The following is a 25355-nucleotide window of genomic DNA, read 5'->3' as shown; positions in this document are numbered from 1 at the left end:
CGGTGCTATCGATGTAGGCCTCGGTCCACACCGTGTCGTGCTCCCGGTCGATCACCTTGGGACGGCTCAGCACGTGGAGATACTCCATCACATTCTCTTGCACATCTGCCAATGTGGAAATCTGAGTGAAGTACCCTGTTGGACAGAAGAGAGGAAGAGGAAGAGAGAAAAGACGATGAATCGCTTAACTTAGATGCTTGCCAAAAAATTGGAATGAGAACAGATTCAGGCTCCTCATTCATTATGCTGCTTGAAAACATTGATCAGAAGAAGATTCTTTGTGTCTCCAAAACTGTTTCACATTGCAGTCAAGTGTCACATCCAATATCAGCTCAGCTGTATAATGTTTTCCAAGCCATTGTTACCATTTTACTCACCTTGGTACCAAAGAAGAGAAATTACATCTGGAATACAGTGCAGTAGGCAGCATATATTTGCTTAATGAAGCAGTCGGAAATAATGGATACATGTATGAGTAATAGCTGAAGAATTCCCTGCCTTGATGTACAAGTGAGCACAAACCAGCATGGGTTTGTGAATGGGTAAGTGGTATGTAAATGTAACAGAAAAACAATCTCAGTTAAACCAAATGCGATGCCATTTCCTACGATGTTAATGCTGCCATTATGATGCTAATGTGCATATGCAGGAGGGGATATACTGTTATCTCTGTGGGGGGGGGGGGGGTCAGGACAACGGTAAGACAGAGGGAGAGAGAGGACGAGAAGTGACACAGAGAAAAAGGGAGAAGAGAGGGACCACCACATTTCCACCCATCCGTAAAAACAGCAAACTGCTTCCATCACCGTGAGGCAGTCAAGGAGAAAATCATAGCTGGAGGAAATAGATTTTGGGGTCATTGTTCCCAGCAACGACCTTTACTCCAAGGGGAGAAAAGAGCCAGAGTCTAGACACAACACACAGATCTATGATGGATGCCATGTACCCCCCCCCCCAAATAACTAAAGAGAGGATCTGATAATAATCTAATATCAAATCTATCACCAAAGAAAAAAACACTTTAAATAGAAAAGACTTAAGTCTAATTTCCTATACTAAAGCTGGAGGCATTTAAAGTACATGATTACTGCAGTCACTATAGCAACAAGAATGCACTTGACTCTGAACTTGACCCCGAAGTGAACCCTGCAGTGTGTCTCATTTCGCATTCTTCCGTACTCACACTTGCTATCTTGAGTGCATAAGCGCGTTCACACTGACAATTATGGGTTTTTTTGGGGCTTTTTTATGCCGTTATTGCAGATGCAGTGAGAGAGAGAGACAGGAAAGTTGAGGAGAGAGAGAGAGAGGAGGACATGCAGCAAAGGGCCGCAGGTTGGATTCGAACCCGGGCCGCTGTGATTAGGACTAAGCCTTAATGGTACTCGCTCTACCAGGTGTGCTACTACAAGCAGGAAGATATTTTGACAGGTGATGCAAAAATCATGGTCAAATGTTGCAAACATCATTTCTAGTGAGTGTGCACAACGGCCATGTTCAATTTGAGACAAAACTACCCTGTCGAAATTCACACGCTGCACAAGTAAGGACGCAGTAAACACAGTGTACTGAAGGAAGTATCCGAAATGAGACAGAGTGCTTGACGGATTCATCCCTTTTATCCTCAGAGACATTCAGATCCGGCCATTATTCCACCAGACAGTGCAATGACAACACACACATATACAGACTCACATCACACAAAGCAAGCTGCCTCAGTCTAACTGCATCGTTCATCACAATGGTGAGTGAAGAATGACTACTCCCACTGGAAGGCTGAGAGCGTCCTTCGGGCTGAGCCACCGGGGCCAGAGAGATGAGCTGGGGAGGGGGAAAAAAATGAATGCTCCCTGCTTTCAGTGACATGGTACACCTGTTGCACATACAGGGCAGGACAGCCTCTGCATTGGTCTGATCAGGATGAGGGCATTCATATATTTTTAAAGGACCTTGGTTTGGGTGACGTGTGGGTAAAAATACACAACAAGGTGTCCTGATACATGAACGGAATGGATGAGGTGGATGTGAAAAATGTCATGATGTGAGGCAGAGCTAAGCTACACTACAAAAATATGTGGACACCTTCACGTACACCCGTATGTGACTGGTGAACATCAAATTCCAGAAACATGGGCATTAACTGCACACGTGATCGCATAGATTCTTGTCAACATGTTATGTTAACACAGGTAATTTTTTCAACAATACACATAATGTAAAAGCTGCTTTTCACGTGATCAAAATGAGCTTGAACCGAACTGCTTGGATTTGGAAATGTAATGAAGCCAAATTCAGTGGCCCCCTTCTCAACAGGGGCATAATAGCCAAGACTCTGAGGTGTATTTCCTGCTTTGACCCCCACCTTTCAAGTCACAAGTACCGGAAGGGAGACGACAGCATACATAACACAAGAGATTTGTGTCTCTTCTGTGGCTCTAAATACAACGCATAATAACTCTGCTATATTCAAAGCTTAATAAGACATATCTACGGGATTACATTAACTTTGATTATAATAAACACCATGGCTATGACTCTGTAATGCCACTTCCCATCCCAAAGACAGAAGGAAAGACAGACAGACACACACCAGGAGAGCTTCTCATAGTAAACTGTTGCCATAAAGTTGGATCCTATTGTCTAAGATATAATGTAACACTAAATATAGCACTTTCCCTTAATAAGTAAACAAAAATATTGGTCTGGGGGTGTCCACTTACTTTTGGTTATACACTGTATGTTTGAGAGACAGTAGAAAATCCACTGATGGAGTATACTGTATTATACATACATACACTGTAGTCCATCAACATATTAAAGGTGCTATATCTCAGTGCCACGGTCGCAGGTTGTCATGTCTCATTTTTGATTGGCTGCTAGTCTCTGGAGGGCGAGTCTTACGCCATATGAGCCGGCCTGAGGGCAGACACCAGGGGAGCCAGAAGAGAGGAAGAAGAGAAGAGAGTTGCCTGTGGCTGAAGGTGCAACCGCTGTTGTTGACATTGTGACGGAAAATGACTGGTAACCCTCAATCCTTAAGTATTTTCCTTTAATGTCTGCCTGAATCCATTTGTTAACCTAAATGAACTGCAGCTGAGCTGCAGCAAGGATTAAAGTTCTCCATCGCCATGATGGATGGCCCTGTCTCTGTGAAACGGGGGGAGAATTAGTTCAGGGTGCAAAAAAATCTAAAACCAAGGTGTGTGTTTTTGCATGGTATGAATATCATAACGTGCTGTGCAACATTGTTAAAATGAGAACAGGACCGGAGCAGCCCTGACCGAGTTGCGTTAGCCATGGAGTCAAGTGAGCAATACTGCAAGGAGCAAGTGGATTGATCGCCGAAAGCTGGTCAAGCTCATTCCGGTTTCAGCTAAAGCTTGCACCTTTTTCTTGTTGACCGGCATCCGAAGGCATTTGTCATAAGTATGGCCTGTTAGTAGGTTTCACAGCCATAAGGCTTAGTGGTAAACCTGAAATTATTCCACACATTACTCCCTGTGCCATGATACTTAGAATTTCCAGAATATTAACAATATTCTTTGCTCCACTCAAAGGCCAAGGAGAGAGATTTTGTCATCACAGCTTTCAGCGACAGAGCAGACAAGGTGATACTTTTGCACCTGAAAAGCTACCTACAGTAAAACAGCGAAGAAATGAAACCGAATCTGCTGTTTGCAGTAGAGATGGAATAGAGATGTTGTGCCTAGGGAGCAGAGAAGAGAAGACTGTTCTGCACAGCTCCTGCAGGCTAAAGAGGATGTCACTGTCACAAGCCTGACTCATCATCCGGCATACAAACACACATGTACTTATGTAGCACGACACACACACACACACGCACGCACACACACACGCAGGACTCATCATCACCACTGACACCCTCAAACTGACTGGATGGGTTCTCTGATATCACTTCTAAGCAAAACTGTGGATGCCCTTGTCCTCTTATCTACACACAGAAACAGACACACACACACACACACACAGAAACAGACACACACACACAGAAACAGACACACACACACACACACACACACACACACACACACACACACACACACACACACACACACACACACACACACACACACACACACACACACACACACACACACACACACACACACACACACACACACACACACACACACACACACACCCCTTGTGTGACCTATGGCTTGCTTGTCTTATCTACGGCAGCCCGAGGACATGGAGCCAGCCTGTCTCTGTCACCCACCTCCCAGCTAAATATAGAACCTGAAGGAAAGCGCTCTACACACTGAGACAACCATGACCACACACAAAGCAGCCGAAAAGTGGTGTATCGCCAAGATAGTTTGGACTTTAGGCTTAGAGGAAGATGTAACGTGACATATCTGGTCTGTGCAACTGGAACCAGCTGCCTGCTGTCACAGACACATGCTAATTCTGATGAGCAGTGACAAAAGCATGTCTATGCAACTGCATGCACGTGCACAGACACATACGCCAGACACCCCAAACAAATCCCGAGCTCCATAATGTATTCATTTTCGCCTGGGTGACAGCAACATGCAGCAACTTTCCTCGGCAAAAACAGATTATGAGGAGGAAAAAAGTAGAGCAGTCTATGCATGTGTTGTAAGATCCCACCTTTGTTAGCACATGCCATCCATTTCAGATTATCTGCGAAGGCCGACTCTCGACCAATCAGGTAAGGGAATATGCGGACCTGCAGAGAGAAAGCAGATAGCTTCCGTCAGTCATTTTAATCGCATTTTGATAGGGCCCACCACACCACCATATAGAAGATAACACTGTCAAAGCCAGGCAGAAGGCTCATTCTTTATCTGCCTTTGATTAGCATTACCTTTCTCCAACTTGAAATAATTCAAATTATTTTTATCAGCTCAAGAAACTAAACAATTAAGGATTACCAGATAAAGGTTTTTTAAATAAGATAAGCGTATCAAGAATCTGCAATTAGAATGAATACAAATGATAAAGCATGAAGTAAATATTTTGAGTTGAAAAAGCCAAACTCAAGGATCATGCGCTCAATCCTGAGAATCTTCTAAGCTCTCTGCTGCCAAACCCATTTTTGCCCAGCAGTGCTCAGTTGGCTCTCGCAGCAGGTGTAGTTGGCAGGTGTGTGTGTGCATGTATGTGTGTGCATGAGTGTGTGTGAAGAGCAGGTTGCCAGATTGGACCAGATGCAAGCCTCTGGGGGCACAGCTGCCATAGCTCCCATGCCTGCATTTTTCATTGCCTCCCTTTGCCCTGACAGCATGTGTCTGTTTGTGTTTGTGTGTGTGAATGTGTGTGTGTGCGTGCGTGCGTGTGTGTGTGTGTGTGTGTGTGTGTGTGTGCATACACATGTCTACATGTGGGCATGTGTATGTCTATATCTGATTTTTGGATGACTGCACTCGACAGAAGGCTCTGAAAATCATAAAAATATAATTTATGTATATATGGCATTTCCTTTTTGAGTAATACTTCCTTCAAGTTATATTTAATTAATTGCCATGAGTCATAGATAAACACCTTATGAATTTAATAGTGATTATAATGACTTTCGCAAACAAAGATATAAACCATAGACAGCTACCTTTAGGCTCTCATTTTCTAGTATGGATATTGGTGGTCTATTGTCAACTGTAATGAGTTTCACTGTGAATAAGTACAGTTGTCAGACTGTCATTTTTAAGAAGCCCTAATTATGTAGACCGTAATCATCCTCTATTCATACAAACCTCAGCCATTTGAATGACTTTGCCAGAGTGATAGGGAAACACAACATTGCCAACAAGATCATAACCCCTGCATGTGGGGCTACGGTTAAAATGTGTCAGTGAGTTTTTCTGGTTGTGGTTATGTGTTTTCTTTCACTGGTAGCAAAGACAGAGGTCAAACTACAGCAGGCTGGTTATTAAATATGGAAGAGGTTTACAGCTGAGTTAAGTACTGTGGAGATAAAAACTTGCAGGGTCTCTGGCTCCGGCATGCAATCGTCAACCTACTTGACTGCACAAATTTTACATAGGCAGGAATAAAAATACATATGCATGCAAGAGCGCAAATGCAGAGACATATAAGTTCACACATATGTATGTATCCATGCACACACAGATGCACAGACACTCATGTAGCTGTACTCGTACTTGGGCAAGTTTCAGGTCGATGCGCATGCTCTGCCCTCATTTTAAACACAAGTTCTTATGTGTGCAAAAATCTATTTGTTCACACTCCTACATTATATATTTAGCACTTAACTCAATAATTCATTCAGTTCCCCTGTGTAAACATTCACACAAACGTTTAAAGACTATAACTACTTCTGTAAGGCTACATGTGTTTTAATGTTCAGAACACACTATTGCAACCCACACTGTAGCACCAGGCTAATTGTTCTGATGTTACTGGTCTCATGCAATATGTAGCATAATATAGGATCAGACAGGCTGACTGTTGGTTAAAAACACCCCAGCTGATGTCAGATCCATATCAGCTTGATGTTTTAACCTGAAACCAAAACTACATCCATGAAGCTACATAGTGATGATTCTTAAAATTGATTTGGTTTGTATATGAGCACTATCCACTGAGGCTGACGATTGTTACACCTCAGTTATGGATAAGTAGACATATTTTGGATGAACCTGAAAACCAGAACCTGAAAACCTGTGATATGCCACAGAATTAAAGGCAGAAATTATGTTTGGTTTGATTCTTTGGTCTGATTGTCTAATATACTTAATAGGCCCAGCTTGACTTGGGCAAAACAAAAGCCACAAAATTATTTTCTCATTCAGATTGACAACTTTTTGAAAAGAAATCTTTTCATCAGCACCTGTTAGCAAGCCTTTTAATTTCAATTGTTATTACCGCAGTGGTACACAAGGCATTCAAACTTTTAGACATTAGCAAATAAAAAGACCCTGATAATCCTGTGCCACATTTTCTGAAGTTGGCTGCTGGTTTTATTTCTCCTTCACTAACTCATCTTTTTCATCTATATTTTGTCTTTAATGAAATTCCTTATCTTGAAATCTGCTTTTGTTCCACCATTACAAAAAAGCTGGTGACCCAACACTTCTAAATGATTACAAGCCCAACTCTAATCAGTCTTGGCAAATGCAAAGGAATTGGTAATTTCTAATCCCTTTCTGAAGTTTTAGTCTAACACTACTATATCTGATTATCAATCTGGTATTTTTGAAACTGACTTTAGGAGAGCAAACTGAGATGTGCGTAAGAGAGAGTGTGAGTTTGCTGTCTTAAGGATGGCTGATGCCCTTTTGGTTTTCTAGTCTAAGTATCTGTTCAACCAGAGTAGCCCTGCTTAGGTGAAATGCATTTGAACTTGGCCTTAAGTGGGCCAAGGGCAGACTGGAGCCTCCTCAGAGATTTTCTAAACCTAAAGTGGTGGATTCCCAGCTTGGGCTGTGTCTTTGTCCCTTAGGGCTCACAGTATCACCAGTCAAGGCCTTTCTGCTGGCCCTACTACATGTGCCCATTTGCGCATCTCATATGTGGGACTGAGCCGAAGGATTACCCCTTACAGCCTGTATTGCAGCAGTGTAGCCTCCAGACACTTACAGTTGGCCCTTTACTGGTGCCTCAAGATACACTGTCAAATGGTTACGACATGTAAGGTACAGGTGGTGCACACAAGACAAGGTGCACAAGCAGACATGGGCAAGGGTGTGTGTGGCCCCAACATATCAATCTCCTGAAGCTTGGGGAAGTACATGTAGCCCACTACATGGACAGGACACTCTATCTATCATCAGTAGGCATTGTTGTCTAGCTTCACCTTGCTTCAGCAAGATGGACCACAGTTGTGGCTATGGGCACATCAAAATCCCCAGCAGTCAGTGTTGTCCTGTGCAGACATTTTAGGGAGGCCATTGTTTAAATTGCAAATGGCAACACTCACTCTGGCCCAGGAAGACTTTTTGCCAAATTACAGTTTGAACCATTAGATGCAATGTAGTCCACACTCTCAGGTGGTTGACAGAGTTTGATGCGACTATAGACAGGAAATGGCCAACTAGTTTGAGTGAAGGGTGTCCACCACCACCGTTTAAATCAATGCCATATGTTTTCCACTTTTAAAGATGGTGAGAAACCCTGTTCCCAATTTTCAACTTAGAATTTCTCATGTTACTGTTGATATGGCTGCATTGATGCCCCCTCTCATTACCAGCATGATTAAGGATGTATTGCATTTCTATGTCCTTCGCAAAATACATTTGCATAAATTCTTGTTGGGCTTAGTTATATCTGGCTCCCCTATTTAGATGAGGATGAACCTCTTTAGCCAAAGGTAGATGCAGAGTACAACACATAACATTAAAATAGCATTTTGGTTACACACAGAAACAAAGACGCAAATATAACTGGTTCTCTTTGGTTTTTTGACTGTTGATTTTTGAAATTCTCAATAACTGCACATATTAAAATTAGAGAGGGAAATGGACAATATGCTGGGAACAGCATCATAAGGCATCATTCAATCACAGCTGACTGATATTGTGGCTCACATGTGTGTAGATGCATGTGTATGTGTATGGGTGTCCAAATATGTCCATGTTTATGTGCTTTCATGTTAAGTGTGTAGCTGCATACACATGTGTGGGCACATTTGTGTGGACAGGTAGCCATGTGTGAATTTATGTGTGTGAGTATAGGAGTGACTGTTTTGTCTTGTACTTGTATCTCTTGTTTTAACTCAAAGAAATGATTGGAATCAGTAATCCACACAAGCCTCGCACAATCAGAGAGCAAAGGCAGGTATGCTCTTAAACAAATCACCACAATGGTCTTTGGGTGAACAAAATTTCAGTTCTTTGTATTATTTTATATACACTATGGTTTTTAAGGTCATGCCACAAAGAGTAAAGATAAATGCAAAATTACTTCTGAAAAATCTTTATCTATAAAAGGCTGTTATCTGAAAATTGTGACAGTATCTCTCTGAAAATAATCACTGGTGTAACATGAAAGCAAAACTCATTACAGAAATGTATTTGAAGTCTTTCAGTGTTTTAGACTTTTCATCTGTAGATACTGTTTTTCATGGCAATGCTTTCTTTATGATCGTATGATCTTTTCTCTTTGGCTTGTAGGAATAAATGCCATCTGCATACAGATATTCAGAAACTTGTTTAAATTCAGGTTTTCCTACGCATGCCTATATACTCAGTGTGAAGCTACACAGTGGTGAAGCTGTAAGGCTGGGTGGAAGGAAGCCATTAAAAACCAGCAGTGGCGGGGAAGAGAGGGGAGGGGGATAGAGAGAGACAGACAGGAGAGAGTGACAGAGACTGAAGACTTCTATTATCAGCGGGGCTTCTTCTAAATGGAAGTATCTAGCAGCCTTGTCCCCTCTCCGCTCACTGCTGTACAGCCTTGAGGCAGGAGCGTTTGGGGAGGGGAGGGGGGGGGGGGGGGGACTGCAACCATACCAGACACACACAAACACATGGGAATACAAGTGCATTTGGGAAATATTAATGCATTATATTAATGCATACAAACATGTGCTCTAAACAGACTCGCAATGAAAATTGTGTGTCCTAACACTCACATCAGCTGCCAGATGCCAGATCCCCCAGACTCCCACACACATACAAAATATTTCACATTCACATTCTGTGTAAAAGCATTTCTTGAGCTGTTAAAAGGTTTACCTGAGGCATTGAAAGTTTGTGCTGTATGCGCATATATACGGTATATGTTTAGGGTGTATGCATGTATCATTGCTTTAGTACTTCTACCTCAACCTTTTACGGGTGAGGACCCTGTGGGCTTTCTTTTACAGCAGAAAATGACCTAAGAATGAGCCTTTTTCCTTCCCCTCCATCTACTCTTTTCCTCTCTCCTCCCATTTCATTTCATGGCCTGTCAGAAGAGCACCACAATTACCTTGCAGGACAGCAGAGAGAGACGGCTCAGACCTCAGAGACAGGACCATACTTAACACTGTTTTAAAGCCTTCTGAAAGGACCCCATACTGCTCAATGCCTTCTGCTTGTCAAAAACTTTATCTAACAACTCAACCAAATACTAATACTTGGCAAAAACATGCCCTGAAATATGACAAGAGAAAAGCGGTGTGTCTGCATGGGAAACATTGATGCTTTTTTCTTATGGTGATCCTGCTAGCGAGAAGTGCAGTATTTCTCTAGAAACTGTATTTCTGATGTAGTTATAATAATTGTATGATTTGTAATCAATTGCCTGACCCTATAAAACATCATCCTTCTCTATGTTCCTGTTGATTGATGTATTAGAAATTGACTGTTACAGATTCCTTTGTTTCACTTTAAAGGTGCTATTTGTAAGTTTTGCTATTGCAGTAAGTTTAAAAATTCATTCATAGTCACAGGAATGCATTAGTCCAGTGTTCATCTTCACTGGAATACATGGTCTCAGGTCCATGAAGTTGTGAACAAGGCATACTAGGAAATTGAGCTCAGCCAGCCTCACTATGCAATTGTCCTGGAACACAACTGCAGAATAATGTGATGTATGTGTTTGTGTGTTTTATACATTACCTTCCTCTCTGGCCAGTTGTACTTGGCAAAGATGGCATCATATGTGTCCACTGCCCCATCTGTCACCAGCATAATGGCTTGGCTACACTCACTACCCCTCCCCGTCTCGTTGAACTGGAGACAGAGATAGAGAAGAGGGGGTGGGGGTGTTGGGGTAATAAAGAAAGCAGCAGGAAAGTTTCTCTTCAATCCAAATGGAAATTTAACTAGTTTAAAATCTTTTTTTTTTTCAAATCAAACAGCTAATCTAGTTACTTCCCATTTGAGCACGTAATTTAACTTTACATGAATTAGCATGTCATGGAAGCTAACTGTGTTGTACAGTAACGCTAAGCTAATGGAATAATAATAGTTTGCCTCCTGTACACACACACATGCACACAAACTACTAGGACATTTACTGTGAAAGTGCATTGCCACCCTAAGATTACAGAGAGGCGTCATTAAGCTGGAGACATTTGTAATTCCAGTATACCTTAGATACATGTTGTTGAAATATGAGCATCTAGAAAAGGATGGTAAATGCGCGTCTGTGTGTTTGTGTGCATGTGTGTTTGATTAATTGCTTGCCCATAATGAGGAGATGTCGAACCAGTAACCTGAGTCATCAAGTGTCTTGTTTACTCAGTTTTTGCATGATTTTGTCAATTTAGCTATTAATTACAGTGCACTAATTAATTTTGTGCATGGAACTGTTTATTTTCTGTGTGTAAGTATGTGTGCGTGTGTTCATGTGAATGCGTCTGGCTGCGCGTGGGTGATCATGCACGAGTGTGCTACTCACGTCACTGAGAAGATTGAAGGCCTCGGTCAGAGCTATGTCTAACATACCAATGCCTTGAGCAAACAGCTTGTCGAGGTGCTCCCGGAAATGCTAGGAAAATAAAATTTAGGGAGAAGCCATTATGAACATGGTGACGAGAGGAGAGAGCATGGGTAAAAAAGAAAACAGAGGGTGACAGGATTAGAGTTCATTATTGATTTTCATGGAGAGAAAAAAAGAGATGAAGAGCAGATAGCTACAGTAAAAGGATAAAAATGCAAAGATATTGATTTTATTTTTTCATAGCACAGAGAAACATAATATTTGACTGAACTTGATTTACCCATAATTTACGTGTGAACCAAGATTGCACCAATGGTCTAATGGGCTCTTGAACATGGCTCTGAGCCAGTTTTTGCAGCAGGATGCCACATTATCTTTAGACTGAAAACATCCTGACTGAAAGTGTGTGTATATGTGTGGCCCGTGTTCATAGGTGTAATTGTGCCACAAAGGGTACATTACCTCTCTGGCAACTAATGATGAGTTTAATGTTGTCAGCAACCTAACAGGTCTCATGAGCATGTCTCATTATTTACAACAGCCTGGAGGCAACACACACACATGGACACACACAAGCTATTATCCAGTTCAATCTATCTATAGCTATTTCAATCCAGCTGTTGACTGTTGCTCTGTCCAACTACCTGCAAAAACAATTCCCACCTATGACGGTAAGCAACCCTCTCACGCCCACGTCTAGATATGACTCTGTCTCTCACTTTTTAAAATCCAGGCCTGCACCTCCATCATTATCCTCATCAGTCTCTTATCTTTCTCTTCCTTTCCTTTCGCTCCCTCTACATTCATCTCCTCCAGTCGTCTGCTCCTTAATGAGGGGAAGGAGGAAAGTGTCTCAACACAGTAGGTGGCTCAAACAGCGTCAGGCCAAATCAGGGCTTGCTCACCTGGGTGCAAAACATGCACACAGAACTCAGGGCATAAGCACCAGCAAAACACATAAGTATGTTCACAAAAACAACCTCCAGCATCCCTGATGTCCCCATATGGCAAAAAAGAACCTTTCCTTTGATGTGGATAAAAGGGTTAATATGTTCCAACAAAAGGCTGTGCACTAGAGCACAGCAAACTTTACCTATTGTGTTTGTCTGTGTGAGGGTATGTGAGTTAAGATCCAAGTGATTCGTCTCAGCACAGCAGGCTATGCTAAATCCCTGGTGCAGCAGTGTAGTAAAGTGGCAGATTCAGACAGTGTGCGTGTCCGTGTGTGCACGCAAATCTGAATGTGCTCAACCATACCACAAGGCTCTGAAATGTACAGAACATTGGACATCAAACCCTGCAATGCTGCAGACACCTTTTATACTCGAAAATGATCACAGCAGTCAGCTTGACGAAGCCAGGCTACAGTGACATAATAATCAATGAATAAAAATGTCCTCAAATGCAGCAGCTGATAAATGCATGGGAAAAAAGAGGGAAAAAAAGTGAATACCGCGTATTGATGTGAATAGGATTAGACTGTTTGAAAAATAGATCTACAAGTATTGCATGATCAAATAATATGTCAAGCCTATAGTTCAGCATCATATTAGTAAAGCATTTTAGAGGATAGAAACAACTTTTAAAGTCAAATTCAAGCTCCATCCCTGCATCCATTCAAAAAACTGTTTGGCTAGAAAGAATTTGGAAATTTGCAGGTGGAAAGATGTTTATGTTATGTGAGACCTAGAAAAGTAGGTTAAAAAATAAGAATTAAAAGAATTAAGAAATTTAAAAAAATTCTAAACCAACATTTCTAACTAAGACACTGTTGATGCTAATTAGACAAATAACTACTCATGGTAATATATGCCTGATGAATGTGTGTGCCATGGAAGCTTGACTACAGGTATTTATGACCCAGTTGAAGTTTGGGTATGAAATAACAGATTTTGGAGAGACAGATCAGTACATTTTAAGGCTCCAGTGTGATAGTCACTTCCTGCCCCCAGCTGAAGTAAAAGACATTAGCCTTATCTACCAGTGCAGACTGCCTTCCCCTCTTAGCTGGCTGACTCACCCCACATTAAACTACCATCTGGAGTTAAACACATAATGCTAATCCATATGCATAAGTGTACACTCATTTAGAAGTAAACAGAAACTAACTTAAACACCAACAGGCACACACCCACAGATGTGAACACACACATAATTCTACAGCACTTGCATGTGGTACATGGGAACTAGTCCATGCATTTGGTACTAAACAGCTGTGTCCCAAAGATTTGACCTGGACTAATAGAGGTTAGCAATTGAATTTTTAAATGGAATTTTAAAGAATTTGGAAGAGATTGAATTTTTAGTGGGCACCTGGAGATGGAGCCTATATTATAGACACCAGACAGGAGCAGAGACTCCTAGGTGAAGAAGGGAATCATGCTACAGTAATGGAGAGGAGGCAAGGATTATCACATGTGCCATCTTGACGAAAACCTCCTTTATGAACACTCCAAAATACAGTCAAACATACAAACATTCCCCAAACCACGTTATGTGGGAATATTTATGACACTCACTTCCTCAAGAAAATCCAAACAATAATTTTAAAGAATACTCCACCAATTTAGCATCAATATCCTGTAACACTGTCACAATGGACAGTTTAAAGAAAAAGTCTCTGAGCCGACAGCAGAACCAGAGATGCCATCTTTTTTTTTTAATTAATGCATTCCTCTTCTTTGTCAAAACCTGGCCCCGACATTACCCACATACAGTTTGGTTGGACATATGGGTGTATTATGCTAATAGCGGCTCACATACCCTTGAAGCTCTCAAACAGGGATGAGAAACGGGCAACAGAGTTCTGGTCAGTTTACTTCTATCTAAGCCCACACCTCCAGATTTTTTTAATTTTTCAAACCTGTAATCCTCAACCCCAACTAATGCTGCCTCAAGTTACATCACTTAAGGCAACAAATAGATTACCCACAGCACCCACAGTACCCACAGCACCCACAAAGGACTTTATAAAACCGTTTTCACATATGCATTAGCACCCCCCTCCTAGACCTGTAAGCAGGCGGCACAGACAGTTTTTTTCCACAAGCAGTCTGATTAACAGGCCATGCCACTGCGATACTTGCACTGTATATTGTGTATACTGTTGTATTTCAGCCTTTAGTCAGTGACATCTTCTCATATAAATGTGTATTGTTTACATCTCTTATTTATGGTCCACACTATGACATATTATATATTTTTTATCTTACACTGTATCGTATATTTAAGTTTCAGATTGTTGCTATTTTAAATTAAAGAGTGCGCCTTGGTACAAAACTTTGTTGTATAGATCTTTGTGATTATATAAATAAGCTTGAACCTAAACATGTCATGCTGAACCTCCAGTCATTTTCTAATTCTTTCCTCGAGTAACCCTGAACCTGGCCAGAGACTCAGTCACTGATGACTGTAAGACGAGAAAACAATAAGAGACAAAGAAAGAAAGACTCACATCTTTGTTGGTGACGTCTGCTTGGACCAGAGTCCCATTGAGGCATGGCTCCACATAATGCAATTCCTCATTGTACTGGAAGAATACAGAAGGAATCATTAAAGCAGTAGTAGTAATGACTTAAACTGTTGTATATATACAAATGTGATAAATACAAAAAAAGAAGATGTCAGAAACTTCACTCATCTTGATGAAAAGCACACACACACACATACACACATTGCACACAATGTACAGTACACAATGTACTCAGTGCCTGCCATTCTGTGATAATACTCACCATTTAATGCATGAGTATGAATTAGACTTCAAAGGCCAAGAAAGAGAATGGAAGTGTGTTCTTCCAAAGCCAGTAATTTTGCCCTAATCTATGTACATACATCCGTCTGTCATCGCTCTGTCCTTGCGTGTGTGTGTGTGTGTGTGTGTGTGTGTGTGTGTGTGTGTGTGTGTGTGTGTGTGTGTGTGTGTGTGTGTGTGTGTGTATTGCAGCACTGCAGATACTTCGGACAAAATCCACAACAACTTTGACACTTCCTGGGAGTCTTCTAAGGTAATAAAGTAAAAGTAGCACAAATAAAAAGACCAAAGAAACAGATGAGTCAAAATGACACATCCTTTTAAAGAGTTTGGGGAAAACAATATGTTTCTGCCTGATTGTCTAAATCCTCTTTTTCTCTATTTTTCAAAAGAATAATTTTCAAAATAACATGATTAGGATATCAAATGATAATGAAGACTTTGTTCTGTGGAGAAAGAGAATGGAGGCTGGCAAAGTGACTAGCTACATTTTGATGTGAATTAGCATCAGACACACACATGTGGAAGTGCATTGTCACACACTCACACACACATGTACACACATACACACTCATGGAGTTTCATCAGACTGAGATGCGATAACAATGGTTTGGGTGCCTGAGGCGGGATCCAATCACAACTGTCTCTTTTGCAATTCAAATCTTCATTCAGCTGACTGCTAATTGGTTGTGAGCGTGACAGAAGAGAAAGCTGATTCGTTCCAGCATTTCCTCTGATCTGAGGAGGAGAGGATGTGGGCCTGTGTTATGTGTGTTTCTGTGTGTGTGTGTGTGTGTGTGTGTATGTGTGTCTATCTGAGTCTAAAAAAACATAGAGGTTAAGTAGTTTATATATTCCCCTTGCAGCTGTGTACACATCTGTATGAACTTACAGCAATGATGTTGAAAAAGTCGTCGTCTCCAAGAGTGTCCAGTATGGAGGAGACAGTCTGTCTGGCAATGGTCAGCCTGAGGCCTTTCATGCTGCCGCTGACGTCCACCAGGATCACCACGTCTTTCGGTGAGGTTGCAGCCTGGATGTACCACTTCCGGTTACGACAGTCAAAAGCTATGACCCCGTGTTCATCTGGCTTCCATTTGATTCCTTGAAGAGCATCACACGTCAAAGACAAACGATGAATTGCAATAATGCTGGAGCTGCATCATTTGTATGGAAGGAAAACAAACCATTACCTCTGCAGAAACGGAGGTGGCCAGGAAATTTGTTCTTGGAGCCCTAAAGGCTTTCTGCCAAAACACACTGCTTTTTCTGTCACAACAGATATTTTTCTAAAACGTTTATCATCTGCTTTTTAAAACTATGCTATTTCAAGAAATTCTGTTTTCCCACATTGCAAAAATACACATTTTCTCACTTATTTTTAGTGTTATTTAGCTATCAGATAGTGATTTGAGATTTCTGCTGGCACCCCAGCACAATGGAGGAATATTTGTATTGCTCAAAGCCCCAAAAAATTCGACAGCAACATTTCTTTCAACCTGCTAGCCTCCAGTCTCTAGCTGTCAGTCACTGAAGATTACCCCCACCCATCATTCTGCTTTAGGGAGACAGCCACTTAATTACAAACACGCACATAAACACTACCCAACACCAATCCACCCTCACAAAACACACACTTACACTTACCTGGGTATTGCCTGAAAAAGCCTTTGGCACTGCCGAAGTACTGCCATATGAGTGATGGATCTCTCTCAAAGTTATCCACAAAGACTTTATTCAGCGCCTCAGACCAGAACACTCCGTTCACAATTGCAGAGTCTAAGGAATAAAGGGAAAAAAAGAAGGGGCAAAGTCAAGCATGGGGAGGAGCAAAGAAGCACTATTCGACTAAAAAGGTTAACATTGCTTTTATAGTCCAGGAGGTTGGAACAAGTACTCTCTAGTGCCTGTTCATCCAGTCATATCATAACACTGCACCTCCACAGATCACTAGCAGGACCTATTCATTACACAGGGATACAGGCAAGTGTGAGCATAAAAACAGAGAAAAAGATGGGAATAGAGAAAAAAGAATAAGAGAGATATAAGAGAATAGAAATAAATAGGAGAGACTGTAGACTTTATTCTGCCCTACAAAGACTAAATACAATAAATACATCTTTGGTCAAAATTGAGTTAAGACCTATCTGCCTTTGTGAAATATGTTTTATATCAAGTGAAAACAGCATTTTAAAGTAAGTACAAAATAAATATTGTATTGTATTTGCTGCTCAGACTGTAGTAACCGGATTGTAGTAGTATATAGGATGTACTTGTCACACTTAACCTCCTAGGACCTGGCGTCCACATATGTGGACCTCACATTTTGGGTTCTCTAGACCACAATACTAACTTTTTCTCAACAAGGGCCTGGTGACCACATATGAGGATATTATACTGCCACTCAGTAATCGAAATTTAAAACTAATGTCCTCATATGTGGACATCATTTTTCTCAGGTCCCAATCAGCCTATATAGCAAAGAATAGAGCTCGGGTCTTAGGAGGTTAAAGCACTCCCTGCCATAGCTAGCCTAGCTAGTCAACAAGGCAGCTACAGAAAAAATGTCAACATCACGTGAAAGCTAGCTGGTGAGATGAGATTTAGCGAAAACTGTTTACTCATTAAGTTTTCATAAGCTGATTTCTGTAAAAGAAAATATCCATAATAATAAAGTAGCATCTTCGTCTTTCTTCATCTTCATAAACTCGTGCTAAAGATAGCTAGCTTAGCAGAATGTGGTGTGGTTAACATTGAGGTTTCTTCACAGTGAACCACATATTTAAATGTAATAAATTGTAAATGAATCTATTAAATTGATTTCAATTAAAATATAACAACAGACTGTCAATCGCCTTGCAAAACAGAGATACTATATTTAATTCCTAGAAACTATGAACTGAAAATGATCAAAATAAAGTTTAATTTCTTAAACAAACTTGTCCACATTGACAAGAAAATTGCAATGACCCATTTGCTGCAATTTTACCCTTGGATTTCATTAAACTCATCCAAGTATTATAGGACAATCATTTTTGGGGAGAAATCTAAAAAGGTACGAAACAAAGGCATAACAACCTCTGTATATTTATATCTTTTCTTTTTACTTCAGTGTTTCTGTAGTTACTGCTCTCTGCCTGTGTAGGGCAGTATTAATGTAACATACAGTGTGTGTCTTTGCAAATATGCATCAGAACAATATGTGCTATAGCTTTTACCAATTGTAATATTTGGTGAGGCATAGGAGGAATGACTGTAACTGGTTAGCAACCAGGAAGCCAAGCTCATTACAGCTACTTACTACCACAATTTAGCTTGATTCAGAAGCGGGGCGGGGAAAATGGAAGCAGAAAAGGATAAGCAGACAGACAGACACAATCATACAGTGAGACAGATCCACAAAAGCCTTTAGAAGGAGATAAAAAAGAAAGCCAGGAAGGCAGACGGAAAGGCAGGCAGAAAATTACTGAGAGACAGACAGACAGACAAGTACCTAATGGACAGAGAACAAGAAAAGCAGATAACAGATTTCCCATCATCTCCTATGCTGGCAACATTGTTCTGCTGTCAACAGTCATGCCAATAGGCCATGATTGAATTAGTCTTCTGGAAGCTAGCACACTAAAGCCCTCTCTTGATAGTAAACACCTATCCACCTCTATGGAGCGGAGTAGAGAGGATGCTGGATTTGATCCAGGCTCCATTTACACAACAATACCGTCACTTCTGGTGCAGTTTGAGTGTCTATTCCAATCTGGACTCGTCATGATGAGGGAGGAAGTATGGGCTCTCCTTCTCCCCTAAACTGTCATTTAAATTCATCTCAACTAATGTACTCCTTAATTCAATCTGATCAAAGGAGCTCCCAGGATTCTCTATTCACACGTGCACGTGTACTCAGATTAAAAAGTAGAACTGTGTAGGTACCCACTGCACCAGCCTGAGTGATCAGAGCTGAAATCAACTTCACTTTATTAGGTTACTTATGACGATTAGGAGGGGATGGTTTTACGAGAGGAGGGAGAAAGCATGAGTAGGAATAGGAGAGAGTTGAGAAACAGTGTGTGTGTGTTAGTGTGTGTGTGTGTGTGTGTGTGTGCGTGTGTGCGTTAGTGTGTGTGTGTGTGTGTGTGCGTGTGTGCGCATCTCAGAGAATATAAATGTAAGTATACGTATGGACATCAGAGAGTATCGACCTGCTGCAAATATGTGCATGGCTATACTGCATCACTGGTACATGATCCTATCATTAAGCCTCATATAGTATCATGGTGGGAGCTCTGTTTTGGTTGTGATGTAAATTTGCAAGTTGGATGTTTGATGTGGTGCTTTCCTTCTGCGATTAATCTCTAGGGGCACAAAGCTTTCTGCTATCATGGACTCAAGCTCCAATTCATCACTGCTGCCGCCAAACCATTTATAAAGTGCACAAACTACAGCCAAATCTTTAGCAGCATAAAGAACAGGTTCGGATGACAGTGATTGCCCAGTACACATGAAGGAAACATGGCCTCTCTGTGCATTTCTTTGATACCAGTGTTTGCACAGGAATGCACAAAAAAAAAGAAAATACATTGTCTAATCAGACAAATTGAAGTGCGGATTATTTGTAGATTATGTTCTAATAATAATGTAGTAGTGCTACTGTTTGCTACCATTATAACTTCCCAGAGTTGTAGAATTTCATTATTCTTTTTTGCTTTTATTAGCAGTGTTGGGAATCTGATAAGCATTTAAACCTGTGGATTTGCTGCTCAAACTGGATTTCCTTGATCACTTTTCATCTTCTCACTTGCCCCTTTATAAATAAAAACCCGGACTAATATAACACCTTGTGTTTTTCAGTGCAGTGTTATTTTCTCTCTGAACACCTGCAAACTTTCTTGGCTTAAACATGAAAGTATTAATTACATGTCAGTGCTACAGTGCTGTGGCAAAGAAACTTTCAAAGTCCTTGTTCACAATATGAACAATACTGTGGTGATAGATAAGCCAACTTTTGCAAATTCATTCCAAAGGAGAAAGGGAGAACAATTTAAGGAAGAATATTTTCAAATGTTTTAATGAATCGTTCACAAACTGTTTTTCTTGCCCCAAGCCAAGCCTCCCAGGCTCCTTTTGCAGAGCAGTGAGAGTTTGCCCGCCAACAAGCTCCTTGTAGTCCCAGCAAATACATCCATGTTATCACTGCCAATGAACAAAGCCTGCAGATCTAAAAACTCTTAAAGCTGTGTGTGTGTGTGTGTGCATGTGCGTGTGTGTGCATGTGCGTGTACGTTCTACTCATTTGCCTTTGAATCAAATCAAAATTACTCTTCCTCTCCCTGTATCGGTCTGCCTGCCTGCCAGCCTCACTCTCCTCACACTTTCATTCAATTCCTTTCCATTTCATTCACTCTCCTCCTGTCACTCCCGTTTGCTCTTTCTCTTTTTTTCTACCTAGCTGTAATTAATCTGTTGCTCAGACCTTCCATCAGTCTGACTTAACCTACTTTCTTTCTCATTTACTCCCCCCCTCTCCATATAATTTCTTTGCCTGTGGTGGCTGGGTTAAGCCGACATGACATTCACTCTGTCCACTGAGCATTGTACAAGGCCATGACTTCATTGGTTGGACTTGGGTGGATGGTACATTAGCAGAAAGTCTGATTATTTAACTGCTAATTAAGTCAGTGTGTGGTAGAGATGATCCAAAGAGTTACAGTTAATGAACTCAAATCCTCCTCCGGACACAGGCGTACATCTATGTGCACCAACACATGTACTAACTCTTGTACTGATGTTTTGTTAATTTTTAGACTGGGGTTTCTATTATCCAAATTAGAGAACAAAAGCTCAGATCTACATGATAATTTTACGGCAATGGTGTTAATTTAACCTTTTCTGCACACTTGTATTTTTGGCACCTTTATTGTAAATTATTGTCATGGTTTGTCATGGCAGACACTTTTTGTTTGAGTTTATGTTTGGAGTTTGTCACTTCCTGTTTAATTTTGTAGTTGGTTTCCTTGTGTGTCTCAATGTTCTTACTTCCTGTCTTGATCCTGTTTCTCTGTTTGGTGATTGTCTGCCCCGCCCTAATGTGTTTCACCTTTATTCAATCACCCTTGCCCCAGCAGCATGGCTTTTTTGAGGTTGCCTCAATCCTCCCAGCCAACACTCCTGTCGGTCGTCAGGCCACTTTGCACGCTGGCTGATCCCCTATCTGACTCGGATCTGGAGGAACCTGAGCCGTCTCCTTTTTGGGGTAACCGGCTAGCCTCCCTGGGAGGTCTCTACGGGAGGGAGCCCCTGGGAAGAATCGCAGGTCATGGAGACACCGGTTCCCCAAGCAGCCTCCGCCTCGGTCCTTCCAGCCAGTGCTCCCGTCGAATGTCAGGTTCCTTTGTACGATGGCTGACCCCCTTTCCGATTCAGATTTGGAGGACCTGACGAGTCCTTCCAGCCCAAGCCCCAACTACCCCACTATCCAGAACCTCTGCTCTCCTGTGACCAGGAGCCGTCGCCAACCACCCTGGCTGACGCATCAGCTGTCTCAGCGTGGGTCCCAGTCGACTCCTCCCTTGTTCCTGAGTTAGTGGTTCTGGACAACATCTCATCTGCTCCTCCTGTCCTGGGCGGTCCGGCCGACTCCTGTTCATGATTCTCAGTCGGCGGTCCGGTCGACACCTGCTCCCCATGTCCTGTCGGCGGTCCGGCCGAATCCTGCTAATGCCGTCCTCCGACTCGACCTCTGGAGAGACCCCATCTTCTCCGCCGTCCTCCGGAGAGACCCCATCTCCGCCACAGTCCCCTGGCGCGACCTCCACGGGGACCCGGTCTTTGCCGTCGGCCTCCAGGGCGGTTCCGTCAGCTTGCCCGACTTCCGGGTCGCCCCACTGAACTGCCCTGTTTTGCCCCTGAGCATCGTTGGATGCTCTCCTGCTCTTCCCCTGTGACCGTGACCTCCTGCTCGCCCTCTGGAGAGGCCCCGTCTTCTCTGCCGTCCTCCGGCGCAACCTCCGGAGAGACCTCGTCTTCTCCGCCGTCCCCGGCTCGACCTCCGGAAAGACCCCGTCTTCGCTGCCGTCCTCTGGCACGACCTCCGGAGGGACCCAGTCTTTGCCGTTGGCCTCCAGGGCGGTTCCGTCCGTTTGCCCGACTTCTGGGTCGCCCTACTGACCTGCCCTATTTTGCCCCTGGGCATCGCTGGATGCTCTCCTGCTCCTCCCCTGTGGCCATGACCTCCTGCTCGCCCTCCAGAAGGGGCGACACCATCCTCCGGAGAGGCCCCGTCTTCTCCGTCGTCCCCAGGCTCAATCTCCGGAGAGACCCCATCTTCGCCACCGTCACTGGGCTTGACTTCCGGAAGGACCCGGTCTTTCCAGTCGCCCACCGGCGCGACCTCCGGAGGGACCCGGTCTTTGCTGTCGGCCTCCAGGGTGGTTCCGTCCGCTTGCCTGACTTCCGGGTCGCCCCACTGAACTGCCCTGCCTTACCCCTGGGCATCGGTTTGGCTCGATCTCCAGAGAGACCCCGTCATCTCCGCCATCCCCCGCCTCAACCTCCGGAGAGATCCAGTCTTCTCCGCCGTTCTCCTGCTCGGGCTTCGGAGAGACCCCATCTTTGCCGTCGGCCATCCGCGCGACCTCCGCCGTCCCCCGGCTTCGGGGGAGTACTGTCACTGTTTGCCATTGCAGACACTTTTTTTTTTTAGTTTATGTTTGGAGTTTGTCACTTGCTGTTTTATTTTGTATTTCGTTTCCTTGTGTGTCTCAATGTTTTTACTTCCTGTCTTGGTCCTCTCCCCCAATTTGGTGATTGTCTGCCCCACCCTAATGTGTTTCACCTTTATTCAATCACCCTTGCACTTCATCCCCCCGTGTTGGCTGCATTTGGGTCCAGCCTTACCTGCACTGTGACAATTATAGGTCATGAACTTACCTTTGTTGTACATGTTGGTGGGTACCTGGACCACGCTGAGGCTCAGGTTGACCGACAGGTTGTTAAAGTGGTCGTTGGGTTGCAGGATGAATTCTCCTCCAAGCTCTACGCTGTTCCCTTCCTCATCCACCTCATTGATCAGGACTGCATTGAAGTATTCATACTGGAGATAAGAACAAAGAAACAGGATTACACACGTTAGTACTTAACTGAATATTTCAATACACAATCAGAATTGTGTATCTCAGTTTCAACATATTCATCCTGCTGAATCGTGTTATCACTATTATATAGGATGACTGGGTCACTTCTGTGCTGAGTCAGGGGGCGGTCTGCGTACCGATGTAACCTGAATCCCTGGATCATCCCATACGTGCATGTTGCTACAGTGGAAAGCTGCTGAGTTAACAGATCCCTCCTCAGCCTCCACACACTCCCTTCCAAGCTAGATGCTGCATGTGCTGCTCTGCCTCCACTGTATTTTTAGGACTGCGCATACTGGGGAGACTATTAATAAATCATAGAGCTAGATAAATATAGAGCACATGGCTCCCTGCATCCCAAAGGCTCTGAAGTCTGAGCTACCACACAGGGGCACAGCCTACAAAGGCTACAGCCGATGCAGAACAAAAGATGACAAAGAGATAAAGATGCACAAGTGATTGGAAAGAAAATGTTGCATTTTAGACTAAAACCCCGAAGGCATGCATATTTTTGTCTGCTCACATGTAAATGAGCTATACAGCTACAGTAAAATTAGACATTATACTTATATCAACAAAAGCTGAAACAAAGTTTTTTTCACGACTTAACAAGGTGTCATCTATCTATATGTATGTTCACCTTTTGGATTTCAGTCTTGGTGAAAAAAACAGGCTACTGTTGTGGTCAAACTGCTTCACTGCAGAGGCACATATTTACTAACTTGGCCTATAAAACTGTTTGTGCCCAAGTAAGAAGTAAAGGCTGTGTTGCAACTTTCAAGTTATGTGAGAGTGGCCCAAAACTCTTTTCTCATTTCAAACTAACTTTACCTTGATGACATCTGAAATTTGAGCTAAATGTCAATTCACCACAATGAAGAGATGATGAATACTTAATTGTTACCTGGATGTTACAGGATGAAAATTCATGTGCTGTTAAGAAGCAGCTGATGGAGAACAACCTTTACACTTCCCTGAATAAAAATATCGTTAACTGTTCTCACCGTCGGCAGCAATGGCAGCAGCACCAGTACAATTCTTACTGCAGGTGAATGGTGGTGATTACATTGCTCAAGGCCATGCTGATTTCTCTTGTAGTGATCAGGAGAGTAGGGTTTGAAAACGGCCTCTGAGAAGAATGAATTGCCATTCTCAAGTGCCCAATACAAAACCTTAGTACACGTGTTACCATTCGACAGACACTTTTTGGACTTTGATTTCTGGCTGGGACTGAAAAGGCTGTACGGGTAAGTACAGAGTGAATTTGTGCAGAGAAAACAGCATACAGCACACGTTTACAAGTGTTTGGTGCCTATTCGCCACCAAATAATCCTGACACAAGCCCGTAGACCTCAAATACATTTGGCTGTCCTACCACTTACTTCATTGAACTCTCTCTTCTATATTCCTCAAGCAACACTCACCCCACCACCCTACCTTCTCTGTTCTCGCACCAGTAACCTTCATTTGGGCTAAATCTTTTCAGCTCCTCCTGAGGAACACCATCATCCCCTCAGCCCGGTGCAAAACACAGATAAAGCCATCAATTAGGCTGGCAGACGCAGAGCCTATCAGTGTAATTAATCAGGCCTGATTAGGCTTATTAGCCCTTTATCAAAGGGAACACTGCTATTTCAAGGTGAGGGAGCACAGTGTTGCGTATTTCGGCCTATATTTTCCCTCTCGTCTTTTACCTGGGTCGTTACACGTTGATGTGAGCATAAAACTTAAAATATGTTTTCAAAAATAACTACTCTCTTATCTTTTTCATTGTCTTTCAATGGGCTCTTTTTTTCACTCAGTTACACAAAACAAAATCCTCATCTTAAAGTGAGTGGGCTGGAGAGGCCATCCAAGAGCAGTGGTGAGAGTCAGAAGACGAATACATGGCACGTTTCATACAATGCAAGTCAGTGTAGGTCACAGGTTTCTTAATTCAGCATCTGTATGCAACTCACTTTTGAGTCTTGACCCACCAATTGTGAAAATCTGATCTAAATTGACCTTTACAATGTTTCAGATACCAGCTATTTTCTACAACCAGTATGGTACCGCCTTTTTCAGTACAACAGGGTGAACAGAATCCAAATTAGTTGACTTTG

At 42.5% G+C, this 25355-nt stretch overlaps 1 protein-coding gene across 2 annotated transcripts in view; it reads right to left on the bottom strand.

The window, feature by feature from the left end:
• Positions 1-25355, bottom strand: part of cacna2d3a (calcium channel, voltage-dependent, alpha 2/delta subunit 3a) — a 118690-nt gene that overhangs the window by 44648 nt on the left and 48687 nt on the right. For both annotated transcript variants that reach the window (XM_056385356.1, XM_056385357.1), the window contains exons 5-12: positions 23051-23213; positions 16775-16906; positions 16020-16231; positions 14828-14902; positions 11332-11421; positions 10548-10661; positions 4636-4714; positions 2-135 (exon numbers count right to left, since the gene is read on the bottom strand). In XM_056385356.1, coding sequence (XP_056241331.1) covers positions 2-135; positions 4636-4714; positions 10548-10661; positions 11332-11421; positions 14828-14902; positions 16020-16231; positions 16775-16906; positions 23051-23213 — 999 coding nt within the window. The remainder of the gene's footprint in view (position 1; positions 136-4635; positions 4715-10547; positions 10662-11331; positions 11422-14827; positions 14903-16019; positions 16232-16774; positions 16907-23050; positions 23214-25355) is intronic.

This window comes from Seriola aureovittata, chromosome 9, assembly GCF_021018895.1.
Source record: "Seriola aureovittata isolate HTS-2021-v1 ecotype China chromosome 9, ASM2101889v1, whole genome shotgun sequence".
In the NCBI taxonomy this organism is placed as follows: Eukaryota; Metazoa; Chordata; class Actinopteri; order Carangiformes; family Carangidae; genus Seriola; species Seriola aureovittata.
This window is presented reverse-complemented; position numbering and strand designations above follow the sequence as displayed.